We start from the raw sequence: 18,099 nt of genomic DNA on the forward strand, positions 1-18,099 counted from the left end.
TAAATCGCATGATCTTGACGGCCAGTTGACGCCACCATAACGTGAAATAATTCGACCTGGGAACTTTTCACGCAAAACATCCAACGTTGCACCAGATGTGTGGCAATTTGTTTTTTGTAGATTTCTCAAAATAACTGTTGACAACCTTTTGTCGCCTTCAAGATTTCTTCCTTTGTTCCATTTGTGGTTCCTATGAATTCTAAATGATTATTGAACCTCCACAATAACAATGACCTCAACCTCACTTTTCGGATAAATTCACAAAAAAACTCATTTCCGTGTTTTAATAATAATTTATTTCAACAATACAAATTTGATAATAAATTATTTTACAAAAACATTTTTCATACACCTAACGCAATTATAAAATTGTTCACATTTACAAAATATCTTTCATCGTTGGTTATAAATATTCTTTTCTTGATAAACATAAATTAAAAATATGATAGCATCGGTCGGTTCAGTGATTATTTCGCAAACGAAAATTTCAAACACCAAAATTTCTGATCATAGATGATGTATATACACATATGTATATGTATATTTTAGAATACGTCAATATAAAAAAATAATGTCTGTGTATATAACAGATGTTAATATGATTTTAATTTAAAAATCATGTTTCAAAAATATTTTACAATTATATTACTGATTTACATTTGTATGATACACTTACATTTTCTATAAATACACAAATTTATACTTAAAAATAAAGAATATAAAGCAGTTTGAGTTAAAAGTAAAATATATTTGACAAGTAAGCAATCTCCTATGTTCAGAATTTTCGTGTTCGTAATAATCTAATAACCACGTCCGTCATATCATAGCAATTTTTGATATGCAAACCATAAGTTGCACTAAAAATATTAATTATATACATACATTTATACCAAAATTATGTAAATTTACATATTATTTTTTTCATAAAAAGAATACAAAATATTCTAAAAGCAAGTCTTTGATTATACATAATTTATAAACAGATGTTAAATAAATATTAAGGCACACATGAGTTACAAATTGTTAGGTTATAATGTTTCAAAGGTTATATAATAGCAAATCAATGGCACCCCGAAAAAATAAAATAATAAATAAAACCAGTTATTATTATTATTATTTAGATATAAAAAATGACGGAAATTGTATAATCTTCTATTACAATTTATTCTTTCATCTAACTACATACAAATATTTATGTACAAATTTACAACTATTGTGTAATTTTAATTATAAATTTGTTAAGCAACCGTATCAACTGAACAGCAAAATAATTGTGACACAAAAAATATAAATCTTCGTATTAAAGACAAAAAGTAACATAAAAAAATATGTTTGTAAACTTTCTCAACTTAAAAAATACTGATAAAATTGTTACAAATGAACATACAGAAATTTAAATATAATAATTAACATATTTAAACATGGAAACATCTATGATAATATTTATGTGGAAGTTGTATATATAGCATTACTGTTAAATAAATGGTGCTATATTCGTTGGTTTTAATTAAGATAATCATAACCATTATCACAACCATTATGTTAGTATTTCATCATATAGTAAATCATATTTTTTACAATATTAATTTGATATTAAGTACTTTCAATTATGTTTGATAATGACTATGTATATGGCACAGATTTGCGTATTAGAATAAATATAATTTTATGATTATCTTCGCTGCCAATAAACTTAAAAATTAATATGTAATCATTTTTTGTAGCAATCTTACAACATAAGATTTAGGTAACTACAAATTTATTAATTGTAAAATAAATAAAAAAATATATTCCTTTCTAAGATGTATTTTTTATCATAAAGTATATTAAAGGTTTGTGGCTCATGCACTATAATTAACATTGCAATTTATAGCCACAAATACTGATAAGAGTACTAAATTTAATACGATAAACGAAACGGCTTTGTCATGCGTTGCTTTTTATCATAATTTTATTATAGATATGTTAATACACTAAAAGAATAAAGCTGGAAAAATTGTTTAGAACAATTAAATAATTTAATTAAATAGAAATTGAGCAAATATAAAAAAATAAATAGGAACAGCTCAACATTGATAATTTTCCTATTAAAATAAAATAAATAAAAATCAACTACTTACATGATAATACAAAACTGCCCTCACAGCGCATTTTGTAAATTAGACCTTTTTTATAATTGTGAGAATAACTAAATCACAGTAACTATTTACACAAACAACAATTTACCATTACTTCTAGTCGCATCGGGTATTGAATTATTAGATTCGTGCAACGGAGTCAATAAATGATATCCATTTCCGGCGGTTCCGTTATTAAACTCTGACTTCATTATGTTAAAGCTTTTCATCAACGCGTTATCTTGTGTTTTATTGATAACCGGTAGCACTGGCGTCTTTTTCTCTTCTTGTCTCTGATCATATTTAGCCTGAAACATTATGTGAAAAATTAATTATATATTCTTCATATAAATTTAAATAGTTTATTGTACCTTATTGTAACATAGCACTCCAAATATTGCCAGCATCATTCCGAAGATGTTGATGTTAGTTACAGGATTGCCCAAGATGCACAATGATACGCCGATGACGAATATTCTTTTGGAAGCATTAGCGACAGCATAAGTCAAGGGAGCGACTAACGATATGACGCTAAATGCCACTATGTTCTGGATGTAGCACAAAAATCCGTCGATAAACAATAGACCGAAGATCTTTGGTGAAGAAGTCTATATAAAAAAAATTGTAAATTTTATCCCCAAGAACAATCATTTGTCTATACTTTAAAAAATGTTCCGAACACATATAAAATACTATAAACATTTGATTTTGAGCATATTTAAAAAATAATAATACAACATACCAAACTTTCATCGTTGATCACATGACTGAAATCAAATATGAACCAAACGGGAATGAAGATAAAGAACGCCAGGCGACCCAATATATGCAATAATCGAAGATGATGGATTCCAGTGTCTTGAAGTACCTAAAATCGATAAAATAATATATATTTTAAGACGATTCTTGCATATGATTATATCGATAATAATCAAAACAATACTTTTTTTGAATATATATGCTGCAAAGAAAATCCCGCCGTCGATACTAACGCGCATATCATTCCAATACCATCGAAAGAAAGCTCAGTCATGGTCGCAATCGTCACACCAGTGATAATTGGTATTAGGGTTAAGTAGACCGTAAACGTTTGACTTTCACCCATTATCAATCGAGATAAAATTACGGTGAACAGTGGCATGGTAGCTTTGACTGAAAGGAGAAAGAAACATTAAGAATGTACAAGTTTTGTTCCATCTTGGACAAAAGATTAGCTAAAGAAGTGAAAGGAATAGCAGTGGCATAATTCAATGACTAATTGGTTCGAATACCATATGAACCCTAGTGTTTTTAAAATTACTATCGTGTCTTTGGGAGATCAGAATTAGTAATTATTATATAATTATAATTTTGATCGATCATCACAAATTATATTTTCCTAGATTTCCTAATATCATAAATAATATAATGAATTATTTAAAAAATGGTCATATATAGTGATGAATGTTGGGGAAAGTTTGTGCGGAATACAAATTCCTTGATTATTTTTTGAGCATTCTATATGGTTCCCCAATAGAAAGCATCATTTTAACATTAAAAGTACTTTATAAATAAACGCTCGATAGTTCATCCAAGAATTAAACGTAAACAATGAGTTACAGACTTTCGGAAACTATGAAAATCAATCATTGTGGGCAAAACTTCTATAACCGCTTGTTACCATTAAACAATGTATTATACTCTTCGAAACAGCATTATTTCGTTCAAAGAATAAATTGCGTAAAAAGACAGTGAAACTACCACAAAAATATATATACATATATACACATGCATTAGAGAAGTAGAGTTTGATCATACTTATGTTTTATGATTGTTTACTTTTAATCTTCATACGTGACATTTTCATAGATAAAACGTACCTCGTTAATTTGTTATTTGAATTATTTGCATACAAGTGTAAAATCAAATAATAAACTCTTATTTAATCGGCTTTCATTTTATTGTCAGATATATTTGAATTATTTTTTTCATCGATGGTTCAGGACGAAAGTAAAAATGTTTTGTATGAGTAATCCTTGGAAGAATTATATAAATTAGATTATCGTATTAGGTTACCTGTATGAGCGAAGGAAACGGGAACCTTCCAGATGGAGACATGCGAAAGCACCGACGACAGGAGCTTTCCTAGGGCGAGCGGTAGCATGGGGCTGAGGTAGAGGCGCCTCGGAAGTCGAGGTTCTCTCACCTTGGCTGCCTTGAGCGCCGGGCCGCTGTACGCGGCGATGGATGCCAATTGCGCCAAGGTGACGGTTAACGGGTAAGGGAACTGACTCAGCAGCACCTTTCCCACAACGTTGTTGCTGCAGCTGACTGCATACCATAGTACGCATAGCAGCACCACCGTCAAAACCTCGCGCGCACCCCCGCCCATGCTGCGCGCTCGGCTGACACTTGTCACCCACTGACGGCCGAACAGTGTTGCTACAAATTAAAATCAAAGACCTTTCACTTCGAAAATAATTTGCAAGAACGCAAATAGTAACGTTATTTTTAGTAATAGTTCAATTAAAATAATCTTCAATAGTAACTTGCATACATTTAATTGCTCAACAAATAAATCTTGTTATTTCGTGGTAATATAAAACAGTTTATTTTTTTAATTTAAACAGCCTTCATAAATTATGTCACAGGTTTTTCTTACCCCCCCCTCCTACCCTAAAGTCACAAGATGTCATTGAGTCACAATTCCGCTGACCTATGACGTTTATATATTATCGCTAAGATTCTTGTTTTCGCTGACCAACTTGAAACGTTGGAGCACATAAAATCAACATCTGCCAAGTTTCAGCCGAGATACCGTCTGAAATGTATGAAAATTACATAAAAGGATCGGTTTCTACGAAAGGTCCAGAGGCGATAATTTAAATGATATTATTTTTTATAATTAATGAAATACTCCAAATGTTCGATTAATAGAAAAAGAAACTGACATTGGATCACTTTATATTTTGGCAGATGGATGGTGATGAGTGAAAATTAGATAGAGCTACTGTAGTAGTATTTGATTGAGAGTATATAGTTTACATGTTATTTTTTTACGAGTGAACGAGTCATCACCGGCCATGTCTTCCGTCGAGGTCCGCCAAAATAACGTGCTACCCTCCGCCACCGTCACGCCTGTGCTACCAGAGTGCCGCCAGGTTTTGGCCATAATGAATGAACATATTGTGGCGACGGGGTGGTGACGGGTGGCAATTAGACACAGATTGAGCCGCTGCAGTAATGTTTTATTGATGATACGAGTTGTTTACATGGTTTACAAAGTACGGGGCGCGCGTCCGAATCGCCTGAATATTGCCAGTCGAGAGAATAACCGTCACGCCAGTGCTACTCTAATGCCGCCAAGTTTTGGCCATAACAAATCTAGGCTCCCACAGTATAAATAAGCTCCCACATTATAAAAAAGTATGTTTATAGCTCTATTTTGGATGCATTGAAACTTAAAATGAAATAGTATTAATGTTTTAACTCCACGCCGAGCAATCATATTTTGGCGGACATTGACGGGAAGAACATGACCATCGGGTCAACTTTCAATAAATAATACTGCAGCTGCCCGTTCTGTCTAATTGCCCTCCGTCACCATTCTCCCAGCAAAATATATTAAAATGGATCTGATTGATTATTTATATATTAACATGATTTGAAATAACTGCGCTCTTTCTAATAAATATCGGTCTAAGGGCTGCGATGGTAGCAACTCATTTAGAGCGAAGAGAGAAAAAAATCGTATAAAATGCTGTTTATGGCCAAAATAAGCATTATTCTATTATTCACTCAATGTTATCATGTTTATATCTCAGTTTTTCTTCCACAAATTTGAATTGCTTTTATCAAAAGCTTTTTTTTCAAATAAACTATTTCTGCTTCTTTAATATTTTCTTTCAGGAAAACAACAGTATAATAATAATAAAATATCCTAAATTTTCATGATTTGTGGGTAATTGTGTTTTGACGCTTTTTACGGTAAATGCTTAAAAATATCAATCATTTTTCAATGCGGTCCCCTGTAAAGGAATCCCGATTAGATGTAATACATTTATATAACCATTTTTGTTCAATCTCTATTTGGTATATTCTTAAGCTCACTTAGCGATTTTGCTTTATCTCCTCTCAAAACGCTGTACTTTCAATATCCTCTCCCCGCGACCACAGAAAAAAACGCATGGGGCAGATATGTTAAATACAGTGGTTGCGGCATCACGACGTTGTCATTTGTAGCTAAAAATTTACGAACTAGTAATCAAATGTGAGCAAGTGAGTTATAGTGCTACAAAATTCAAACGAAGTTTGCCCACTTTGCTTAACGCAACGGACTTAAACCTACTAGATAATACAGCTTATTGACTATACTTTTATAATAAATAAATAAGTGGTATTATAAAAAATTTGAATATAGATAATCTATCTAAAAAAAATTTACATTTATTTCAATATTTTAAATTTAAATTAACCGAGCGGGCTAAGTAACTTCTTAATATCCTTTTGATATCGTTTTTTTAAAATGGTTTCTAGAGGATATTATTTAAATGCTTATAAATCACATTTATTTTCGTATTAATATTTTTGTTTACTACTAGGAGTAAAATAAAACAACACAAAAAATTGAAAAAACTTTTTTATTATAACAAATTGACATTAGTAACTCATGTGTGGTAATTTTATAAGACAATAGAAAACATGAATTGTCGCCAACGTTCTCCGTCGATATAATTTGTGAAAATATCAATAATTATTAATTTTAGACGAAGAAAGGTATTTTCATACACAATAAATAAAAATTACTTAATGGTTAGTGGACGTTTTGCACGAGGGAATATAATTGTTTCATTTCAAAATTAAATCACATTGTAAATTATTTAATTTCACAACCGAAAAAAATGCAAACCATTTTATTGCAGATTGATTGAAAAAAGTTTTCAAATGGACGGATTGTTGAAATATCATTGAAGGTATTGTTAATTATTGCAATTTAATGATGGAAGATTAATAATACAAAACATTAATTAGGAGTATTTTAATATTTTCAAACGATAAAAATAAATATTTATTAATTTATATCAAATTAGTTGGTATGTATTATATATTTTTTGTTATTTCTACTAATCGCTACGAGTTAATACGGCTAATGGCCGGTTAATGTTCAGATTTATTTACTCTCTAAAAAAATAATATAACTGTTACTCTCTAAATAAATAACATAAAATAAACAATGTTAATATGATTTATGAAAGTCGACTCAACAGGAAATGCAAATATTTATAAAACGGCAAATAAACACTTATCAGTCTTTTTCTAAAAATAAAATACAAAACATAAGTACATGCAATAAAAATATAAACGTATTTATATTTTACTACTTACTACATAGTAAGGCATTATATGATAAATCAATAAATTAACACAAATTAATTGCAGGGGAGCCAACACGATAAAATTTATCCCATTTTGATTAATAAATTATGAATTGATTAATAATAATTATAATGTGCACCAAATAAAGTTGATCTATATTATATAAATCATCTAACAATGAACATTAAAAATGGTGCATAGTTTAAAAAACAATTTCAATAAACAATGAACGAGTGTATACAATTTTAATAATATAATAAAATACAATTACCTAATTCAATCTATATATTGTTTAATCTAACAACACTACATTTAAATGATCAATTAACCCTTTATAAAATTCATGTTTAATATATTGCACATACAAAAAACTGTTCAAACGATAATCACACATTTCAATTTTATCTATTTATATAAAGAGTAATAAATAAATATATATATATATATATATATATATATATATAATACAAATTCCTAAAATACAATATATAAAATCTTAAAACTAGAATTTGGGATGAGTTGAATATTTTTTTTTGTAAATATCAAATTGGCACTGAACAATTAAATTTTGCATGTTTAATAAAGAGACTTCAAAAAATGTATTAAAAATCTTCATATTTACGTCCTCTAAGTTAAATTGCAAGAAAGGCAATTAAAATAAATTATATAATAAATATTCTTATAATATATAATATCAAATTATATTATGTGTTATATAAATAATATTTCCATATTGCCTTTGCTTTACAATCAACAATTATCATATACGCTATGTATTTTTTTTTTTAATTTCGTAGTTTCTCCATATTATATTAAAATATTCAACGAAGTGTCAACAAGGGAACTATTTTAAATAGAGTACATACATTAATTGACATCATAAGAGTTGCACAATCAACTTAAAACATTCTTCAACAGTGATTGTCTGTACACAACAAATGTATAGTTAAACCAACAATCAACAAATCAGCACCAACCGCCTTCATAAAAATTGACATATTACGAGATAACGCAGCTTCCCTGCTCTGGAGGTTTTACGTTTGCGTTTGTATCTTTAAACACTTCCGCAGTCTTCGGTGACTCTTTCCTAACAGCCACCTGCTTGTTAAACTCCACAGTATGCTGAACGACGTTTTCGTTCTCGGAAGTCGAAGAATCTCCCGATATGACTTCTTCTTGAAAATGTTTCTTCGTTAATGTATTAATAGGATTCGATCTTTTGAGGAAACTGTTCCGCCGCTCTCTCTGTTTAATAATCGCGAATAGAATAGATATTTGATTTTGAATAGTGAGCATGAACGGCTTATAAGCGATGCTGTAAATACAATAATATATTATATTTAAATATTAAAAATATAAAAATATTTATAAAAACATACCACTCCATATCGACCCAACCTCGAAGGTCTTCGTACGCTTTGATCAATCTACCGACGGCATCTAAGGTTATATCGTTTGATTTCGCTACGTTTGTTGTTCTTAATACGGCCATTGTATCGCACAGAATGAACGATAGTAAAAACGACCATTCTAAGCATCCAGCTTCAATCATCAATTGATATAGATATCTGTTGATAATATAATACAATAGGTAATTAACCCTTTGAGTAAGTTAATTTATACACATTTGTTAGTATACAACTGGGAGTGGGTTAATTTTATGTATTTTTCTATAATTATTTCAGTAGTTATTTATTTATTATTATTTTATATTGTCTTTATAGTAAATTATAGAAAAAAACAGTGATTCTTAACATTTTATTGCTTTGATTTACTTTACTACTTTTTTGTATTAATGCGTTTTAATAATTTATTTTAACACTTTTCTGATATTAAATTTCGTTAATTTATTTTACATATTTTTTATATATTATTCGGCTTTTGTGGATTTTTTTATACCAATTCAAAGGCTCTCAATATTTTTTGTCATGTTAATTTATTTCGTACTCTTTAATTTATTGATAATATTTTCTATAAAAATCATTTACATTAAACCAAATAAAAAAAAATATTATATAAATATAATAATTTTTATTTATTATTATATATTTTTATTTATATATGTACGGCGATACCGCTCAAAGGGTTAAATGGTTTATAAAAGATTTGATGTATGCAGGAAAAGACTTATTATATGTTTACCTTAATTGTACTTCTGCCCTAGGAGAGACATTCTTTACTTGTTGATGAGATAGTTTATCCATGAAATCGGCGTATTGTCTTTCTCTTTCGCCCCATACACTCAAAGCTTCCGCTTCACTGATTACGCTCATAGCTCTAGCCTGAAATATAAATGGCATCAAAATATGTAATACTATAGTAGAGAGTGCACTCTAATCCTTCGCTTTCCTATGATGTACACTCGGTGTACGTCACAGATTTCTTTTGCACCATAAAAGAATGGTTGACGTAATACTTACAGGAACATCATGTGGCAGCATATTCATATTATTACCGCCGACGGCCAATGACAAATATCCACTATCGCCCCCGTAACTAGTGTGCTCAGTTGGTGAAGGCGTCGACGGAACTGAAATTTCAAAACATGATTAAATATTTCAAAAGCACTAAAAATAATGTAAAATACTAACCTATAGAACCATTGCCATTTTCCGATTGCTGTGACACGATTTGCGCCGCAAATGGATACGGCCAATTAAAGTCCTCGTGGAGCAGTTTCAAACAATGCACTGCATTTTCGACTCTAGCTGCTTGTTCGCGTTCAGTACCGAGCCACGTAACCAAATGAAAGTCGAGCCGAGATGCAAAATGTCCCAGCTGCCACATCTTACCACTCATTAGAAGCTTACGAGCGTGCTTTTGCAACATAACGTCTATGAAGAACTCTTCGCCGATTCCAGAACAAGAATCCCTATAAATTATATTTGCATAAACAATTTAATTAAAAGATTAGAGTATGATACTAACACAAATAAGTATAATCGTACCTATCTCCTCGACTCGTAGGCATCGACTTCTTCCTTCTGGTCACTATAGACGGATTCGTAGATATGTTGCTGGACGCAGTAGTCACCATCTCGCTATTGTTATGCTTTACTCCTTCTACGCGAGGAGTGACAGTCGTACTGAAACTTCTTCCTCTACTAACCTATATAATAAATTATAATAATAACATAAACGGTTTCAAAGATATTGAATCAATATTAATTAAATAATAACCTGCATGCTGCCTAATATTACGGACAGATCTTCAGCATTCGGAGTGACTGGAGGCGTCTGCGAAATTGTGAACTTTGATCCCATCACAACAGAAGTACGAGGCGATTCAAGATCATTTGGATCTAAATTTAAATATAAAAAAATTTAAAACTTAATCAAGAAGCATAAACAAAGATCATAAATTACCGATTGCTCTCAAAAAGCGAACTAGATCTCTAGCCAAATCCCATCTGCCTCTTTGTAGAGCTGTATCTAATAAGACAGTAGCTAACTGACGACTCACTGACGAACTTTCTAAATTCTAAAAATAATCATATAAACATACACTCATATAAATATGCAATGTCAATATGATTCCAATAACTAACTTGTAATATAATCAGATAAGAAGCTGCCGTATCTAACATCTTCAACGTAAGGCACATCTGAAACAGTTCCTTTGGTTTGCCGGCAACGTTGAATAGATAAGCCCATAGAGCAATCTCAGTCTTTCTCGCACATTGTACAACAGTCTATAAAATAATACAAGAGCAATTGCTTTAAATTAAAGCTCCGTTTATAAAAAGTCTATTGAAATAATTAAATAACCTGTAAATACACTGGGAAAACTTGAATGAACTCTATTACACTCGGAAGCTGAGCGTCCGGAATAGGATCTTTACTGGTAGCTTCTTCTTCTAAAACCTCATGCAGGAGCAATTCTAACGAATGTGGAAAATACGGCAGGTTTGAACAGCTCCGAGCTATCTCCCAAGCGTGATATCCTAAATTTCTTCTCAGCAGCTGTCTCAAAATTTGATGAAGGTATACTTGGCTCTAAAATCATTATATTGAAAGTATTTGATGTTATGATTTGTTAATATATAAGTGAAAGACTGACTGTTCTATTTAAGACGCAGAACGGAAGCGAAAAGACCGAACTGGGATCTGAAGTGTATAATAACGTATCATTTTCAGCACCGAGTATGATTGCATCTTCAAATAGTATTGCTGAAACAAAGATAAATTATATGTTATCAGCACTAAAAAAAACAGTGAATGGAAGTGTTAAATTTTTAGGCCAGGTTTCTATATTGAGTTTACCGCTTAACCCTTTCACCACGGATCACACCTATAAAAGTCATCAAGAAAATCGTCAGTGTGCATTGGGTAGCTAAATGTGTCATGAACCTTTGAGCCTTGTAATATGTTTTTTTTTGTATAATTTAAGGTTGAAAAACACTTTAATTTACTGAAATATTATTTAAATAACTTACAGCATAAATAGGTGCTCTCCCACATATTATAAGATTTCGGAATAGCGTGCAAAAACATATACCGCGGTGAAATAATATATTTTATTGGAATAAATTGTGTGGTGCTCTGACCCCTAGTATAAAAATTAAGGAGGCATCCAGAATCGGTCGATCAAAGATGATGCTGTCCTAGATTTATTGTTCCAAAAGAGGAAAAATTTGGCACTCGTATTTTCGAAAATATTTTTTTTTATAATTAATGAAAGTGTTATAATTAAAATATTTAATGTATCGAAAAAATAGTTTCCGGGGTATTTGAATGCTTTGGTTTTGCTAAGAGGTACTCGGATTATTTTTTCTGTGAATTAATTAAAATAATAATAATTATGTCAATACCGGTATTGCATTCAATGGATTACAATCAATGGATTACTACAGCATAAACTAACCATCAAAGTTAGTAGCCCTATTATGCTACTGATAAATTTGTATCCAACAAAGTTATGAAATGGAATGCAACTGGATAAAAAGACATCAAAAAAATGTGAATTTTTATTACCTAATGGATATATCTTGAGGTGAAACGGCAACATGATCCTCTTGGACATGAATGTGTGAGACGGCGGCGGAAGAGAACTGTGTCTGGTTGAAGACGGAGGCGGAATGGGAAACAACGGCAGCCAAACTCTCATGCCCAAAGCTCCGCACCATAACCACAAAGCGGCCGTTAGATGTGGCTGCTCCGAGCTAGCGCACCTAGCTGCCCAGACGGACTCGACGCAAGAAGCCAGCACAGTAGCCGGCAAGCAGTTATACAACTGAAACAAAAGAATACAATAAAGATACAATAATAATAATTAAAACAATCTAAATGTACCGATCGAGCGTCATTTTTTTCCGTTTCCTCTCTTTGTACTAAGATCAGTCTTCCGCTGACGTTCATAATCTAAAATAATATAATTAAAATAATCCATTTATATACATATATATCATATACAAAAGGTTCAAATACCATTGAAAAGGCAGGTTTCACTATTTGATTGTTCAGAAGAGTATGATGTGATTGACGTGACGTTTCATGCCTCAAGTCCGATAAGCTGATTGATACTACGCATGCCGGATGAACGCAAACTCCCGATAGATCGACCACTTGGATGCATTCAATCTCGACATTTCCAACTATTGATGTTAAAAAGTAAGTAATATTATGTTATTTTATTGTTAAAACGTGTTCAAACGAGTGAAAATGACAACTGTCTATCATTATACTATTCTTTAAGATTCTGGATTTCCTCTTCACAATTTTCATTGATTAATGAGCAAGAGGGCACTGTGTGACTTGTTAAATATGCAATATATTCATCCATTAATAATTATTATATAATTACAGATTATGTTTATCTAATCTCGCAGATTAGTATCGTAATGAATAATTTAAATATAATCGAGATAGATCATGCGTAGTGACATCTATTGATTGTAAGGTGCTATAATAATTTATATTTAATCACTGATTAAAAGACTGATTTCAGTCTGGTGTTTCACCACTTACTTAGTAGTTGTTAATTGTGTTTAACTCATTGAAATGCATTGGGCTAATGACTGTTATGTTGCAATGAAAAATCTGCAAATTTTTTTCACTACTTACTTAGTAGTTGTTGATTGTGTTTACTTGGTTGTATTAGGCTCATGCATAGCATCTTGCAATGGAAGATTTACAATAAATAAATATCGTGCATTTGGTTAAATCGCTGTTATGCCAAAGAATGGTTATCAAAAGTACATCTAGATTTCTTGGCCTAAGGTTTAACTTTTAAAATTCAAGACACCGATTACTGTCACTACTTTTATCAGTGATGTGATAAATACACTTTATGCTGCTAAATACAAGGTGATAATAATACCATTATCGATTTGCTTCATGTTGTAAATGGATATCTGAGCGTCTGCGCAGAAAACAATCAATTGATCTTGCAACATATCCAAAAGCAGCACTTGCGATTGTATCGTGAATATCTTAGCAAACTTATTATCGAGTTTAGAGTCTCTCGGATATAATCTCAATTCGTCGCTGCCTTTCAAAATGCAAAAACAACCTAAAAAAAACATATTTTTATTTTATCATACAATAAAAAAACATATGTACATAATAAAAAATCATACCGATCACTATGTAATCTTGCCACCATAATAAACCTCCGATAACAACAAAGTCCTTTTCTTGAGATTCGTTTCCAAACAATTTCCATTTTCTTGACATCATATTGTAATGAGCCAGACCAGTTCTGCCGGCCACGCACAAATTTTGTCCGCTCGAATCAATTGCACTATACTGTATTAACAAACAATATATTTTTTATGAAGTTTCAATTACAAAATATATGTAAGATAACTTACTCTTATCGGCCAATTAGTCGATGAATAAGTAGCCGGAAGCGGAATAACAATCCAATGCTTTCCATCAGTCATATTTTCATTTATAGACGAATAATTCTCAAACTCTTCACTGACAACTAAAGAGTCGTTCTCTAGATTGGAATCATAGTTTGGATCATTTTTTTCGGTCTCTTGAGCGCTCTTCGATTTTCTCATCTTTTCCGTGGTCTTAGTTATGCTATCGCCGATATTTACATACAGTCTATCGTCAGCTTGCAGATATAAATGACTTTGATGGTTCTGGGTAAATAAATACATAAAATTAATAAATGAAATTGAAGCTTTACATATTTTAAAATAAACTTACCATGCACGGATTAACAGTAAGTGCACTTTTAACGAAATCCATTTGAATCAAGCTAGTTAAAACATCCGGACTTTCTCGAATCATCCATAATTGGTAACCCTCAGTGCACCATTCCTGATCATATAATTAAATTATTAATAATAATACTCATATTATTATTAAAAATATTATTTACCATGCTGTGTATGTTTAACGGATTATATTTTGAAAGATCTTGTACTAGTCCATAATCCCAGCCTAAAGAACACATCAATAAGCCTCCAAACGTACTCCATACTGATATACCGCCTTTGTCCCACGCTATGGCTAAAGCTCTTCCGTCTCCGGTCCATCTGAAATATAAATTAAATTTAAAAAAATGATCATAATATTTTTTTTCTTATTTTTAAGAATTTTACCTCATACATCTGACGGCTCCAGGAGATCCTGGATAGTCCTTAGAACTAAGTATCATACTGTGAGAGAATTCTAGACCTCCTGTTGTTTCATCAATGGTAAAAACATCTACATGAGAACTGAAATAAAATAAATAGATAAATTCAGCTTTTAGTTATACTTATAAGAATAATTATTTGAGATTTACTTTTCTCTTCCGAATGCAATTAATCGATATTTATGATTCACTGAAGTACTAGTTGCATCTTCTATACCTTGAGCCCATATTCCTTGCACTTGCTAAAATAAAAATGAAATATAAAATTTTATGAATCATTAAATTAAAATATATATAATTAAAATAGAAAGACAAGTAATATATAAATAACAAAATAGTAATTAAAATAAATTCATCTCTAATCGTCTCACCTCCGAAACAATAAATTCCTTGGAAAACTTTTTTGTAAAAAGAAAAAGTAAAGTAAAAAAAAATAAATAAAGAATAATCAAACAATAATAGTAAAATAAATATAAAATCAAAACTCATATATCATACTAACATTTGGATCGAATTTTAATGTCGTCGCTGTAAGAAATGCAGCTCTTCCGTCGTTAAATGTTATACCAAATCCTCCGACCAACGGTGAATATTCAATGTCATTAATATACGTATTATCTTCAACTATAGGTACAGCTGCAATTTCATATATTAGTTGCATTATAAACTAATTTGATTTAAATATATTTCAATTATTAAAAAAACCTCTGGAAACTTGTTGATTGATGCAAAACGGAATTCGTCTTAAATCTAAGCAATAATCCCTATTTTGAGTACCATCCCATCTGTAACGCAACAGATGTCCTTGAGTCGTACAAACCATTATTTCTGAACTACTGATGCAAGATAATTTAGTTATTTTTCCGTCCAATATTATTATTTCACTGTGCTATAATTGAAAAAATATAATTAATATATGTATAATATAAATAAAAATATTTTATGGACATACCAATATGAGCTTTAAAGGTGGAATGATTTCTTTCACAAATAACTCGGCTGAATCCCGGCACAAATTTGTCGTCGGAGGATCGCATTGCTGATACACGCTGGAATGTCCAGGGATCACTTCTACGTTATAAAGTATTAAATTCCCTTCGGACGTCTGTAATATAATTAATATAAAGTGAATCTGCATAATTGATTAATGTGGACTTTGCTTTGTCATAGATATTTTTTTCTAGATAGTAAGTATGTATGACAAAACTGTGATTATATATAATAGACTTACAGTTACACAAACTTTACTGGAGTCTGGTTTCCATTCTACGCTTATATTGACTCCTAGTTTTTCTATAGATTCAGCGTTTCGTGTATGAAAAACAATTGGCACACATGGCTGAAACAACAATGTTAATATTGAGTTATAATACATCACATTATAAATTGAATAATGCAGAGCTGTGCAAATTATGCGTGAATTTTACTAACTTTGCAAAACCATATAACGAGAGATTCCGCCGTGAGGACCGCGAAGAGGATCTTGTCCCTGTTGCACACGATCTGTATGAAGGGCGAACCGCAGGAGCCGAAGGCGTCGAGCACCTTCGGCCACCCCACGGGAAAATACATTTTTGACAGCCAGACTCGGCGACGTCTGCTGTCAAACACAACGCACTACTGCCAACGTGAGCTACTGTGAACAACGTCGCAAATATCACCTTCTCGGTCATGACAGATTAGCGTTTTAATAACTTAAAAAATAAATAACGATTCGAACAAAAAAAATATATTTTAGTTTTAAAATATATATTTATAATGTGTTTTATTTAAATTAGGGATTTCAATCGTTATGATGGCAATACTGAACACAATTGAATTTATGGATATTGATGACTTTCGAAAGTTGCATGGCTATTGTGCAGTTCTGGGTGTTTTGCTGATCTCTCATGTTTTGTTAGATAAGCCATTATCATTTGCAGATTTTAATAAATTGTTGTTAAAAAACACCCACAGTTATTTACATTATCTAAACGTTAGTAAATTTCAATTGGATTAACCCTTTGTTGCCGAAATATAATATAACAGGCAAGGCAGGTAAAGGGTTAATATTATTTTTATGAAGTAAAATATACTTAAGTGTAATGCTTAACAAATGTTATGCTTAGCGAGTACTGTAAGACATAAATTATTTTTACAATTTATAAAATAAGAAAAAAACTTAGCAGCCTGAAATAAAAAGAATAGTACTAAACCAGTGTACGTCACGGCTTCCAATGCTTATACACATACAGTCACAATAAGTCGCAAGAAAATACGATTTTATGTTGTTTTTGTTTCTACATGCTCTGCAATGAAGGTGAAGCGGTCGCGGGGTTACGCTTCTATATTGTAGTTATCGGCAGTCCGGTTGACGATCTGTGATAGGACGTTTGTACAGCGAACTGTACAAAGTGGCCCTTATGAAATCGTCCGGTACGTTCTTGACGCGTGTTGACTGGGATCCTTCGACAGTCGTCGATATTAAACCTCGAGCGTGTCCTGGAGATGGTTGCTCAAACAGGAGGCGAGGTGTAGAATCCGTGTAGTCCAGTGAGTGTTGCAGAGTCAGAAGCCCAGAGTCGAATGTGTCTTGTGTCTTATGTGAGCCTTTTAGCGCCGCCTTATAATCCCGGTCGGGTGCGCAACAGTATCCCCACTCCGCGCGTTGCTTGCGGTGGCGGGGGTGCGGTGTGGTTGTACAACGCCGCTTAGTTCGGGCGCGCGGCTCAGCGGGACTTCACTTTCACTTATGCTGCGTCACGGACGGTCGTCTCGGGATCCCCATAGTACTCCCCCTCTTATCAATTTACAGTTGCGAAATTTAACCAAGAGGAGAAGCTGAGGCTCGTTCAGACTGATGTGGTCTTCGTGCGCAGCGTGGGTCGGCGCAGATGGAAGCATAACCAGTTGGTTGATGATTGTGTGGACGTATGTACAGCGAACTGTACAAAGTGGCCCTTGCGAAACTCTCAGCTAACGGAAAAGTAGGGGTTCGGGGTCCGTTTGTCACTTGCGCGTGACATGGTCCTCCAATATGCATACTTCTACCTTAAA

At 32.0% G+C, this 18,099-nt stretch overlaps 2 protein-coding genes across 2 annotated transcripts; both read right to left on the reverse strand.

Moving 5' to 3' along the window:
• Positions 1-270: 270 nt before the first annotated feature.
• LOC148230033 (solute carrier family 35 member E1 homolog) lies at positions 271-4,553 on the reverse strand. The gene is made up of 5 exons (XM_088196805.1): positions 4,173-4,553; positions 3,061-3,269; positions 2,860-2,985; positions 2,489-2,725; positions 271-2,425 (listed from the first exon to the last, which is right to left on the reverse strand). The coding sequence occupies exons 1-5, from the start codon at positions 4,486-4,488 to the stop codon at positions 2,207-2,209; spliced, it is 1,107 nt and encodes a 368-aa protein (XP_088052931.1). The 5' UTR covers positions 4,489-4,553; the 3' UTR covers positions 271-2,206.
• Positions 4,554-8,248: 3,695 nt separating this feature from the next.
• Rich (Guanine nucleotide exchange factor subunit Rich) lies at positions 8,249-16,708 on the reverse strand. The gene is made up of 26 exons (XM_088196451.1): positions 16,495-16,708; positions 16,295-16,402; positions 16,016-16,168; positions 15,769-15,952; positions 15,566-15,699; positions 15,214-15,305; positions 15,029-15,145; positions 14,806-14,962; positions 14,631-14,744; positions 14,285-14,563; positions 14,051-14,219; positions 13,792-13,983; positions 12,900-13,066; positions 12,765-12,833; positions 12,447-12,705; positions 11,533-11,642; positions 11,241-11,468; positions 11,021-11,164; positions 10,839-10,953; positions 10,653-10,774; positions 10,421-10,581; positions 10,064-10,344; positions 9,893-10,002; positions 9,615-9,754; positions 8,852-9,040; positions 8,249-8,787 (listed from the first exon to the last, which is right to left on the reverse strand). The coding sequence occupies exons 1-26, from the start codon at positions 16,633-16,635 to the stop codon at positions 8,472-8,474; spliced, it is 4,251 nt and encodes a 1,416-aa protein (XP_088052577.1). The 5' UTR covers positions 16,636-16,708; the 3' UTR covers positions 8,249-8,471.
• Positions 16,709-18,099: the final 1,391 nt, after the last annotated feature.

This window comes from Plectrocnemia conspersa, unplaced genomic scaffold (assembly GCF_051122295.1).
Source record: "Plectrocnemia conspersa isolate PC_06_02 unplaced genomic scaffold, ASM5112229v1 ptg000011l, whole genome shotgun sequence".
NCBI classification, from domain to species: domain Eukaryota; kingdom Metazoa; phylum Arthropoda; class Insecta; order Trichoptera; family Polycentropodidae; genus Plectrocnemia; species Plectrocnemia conspersa.

What these genes read in the sequence shown, in the direction of transcription:
- LOC148230033 (XM_088196805.1), bottom strand. Translation starts at nt 4,488, where the DNA reads ATGGGCGGGGGTGCGCGCGAGGTTTTGACGGTGGTGCTGCTATGCGTA. An exon ending in CGTTTCCTTCGCTCATACAG is followed by an intron (nt 3,270 to 4,172) that starts GTAACCTAATAC and finishes TTCTCCTTTCAG; the next exon opens with TCAAAGCTACCATGCCACTG. An exon ending in AGCATATATATTCAAAAAAA is followed by an intron (nt 2,986 to 3,060) that starts GTATTGTTTTGA and finishes TATCGATTTTAG; the next exon opens with GTACTTCAAGACACTGGAAT.
- Rich (XM_088196451.1), bottom strand. Translation starts at nt 16,635, where the DNA reads ATGTATTTTCCCGTGGGGTGGCCGAAGGTGCTCGACGCCTTCGGCTCC. An exon ending in CTTATCTGATTATATTACAA is followed by an intron (nt 10,954 to 11,020) that starts GTTAGTTATTGG and finishes GATTATTTTTAG; the next exon opens with AATTTAGAAAGTTCGTCAGT. An exon ending in GGTTGGGTCGATATGGAGTG is followed by an intron (nt 8,788 to 8,851) that starts GTATGTTTTTAT and finishes TTGTATTTACAG; the next exon opens with CATCGCTTATAAGCCGTTCA.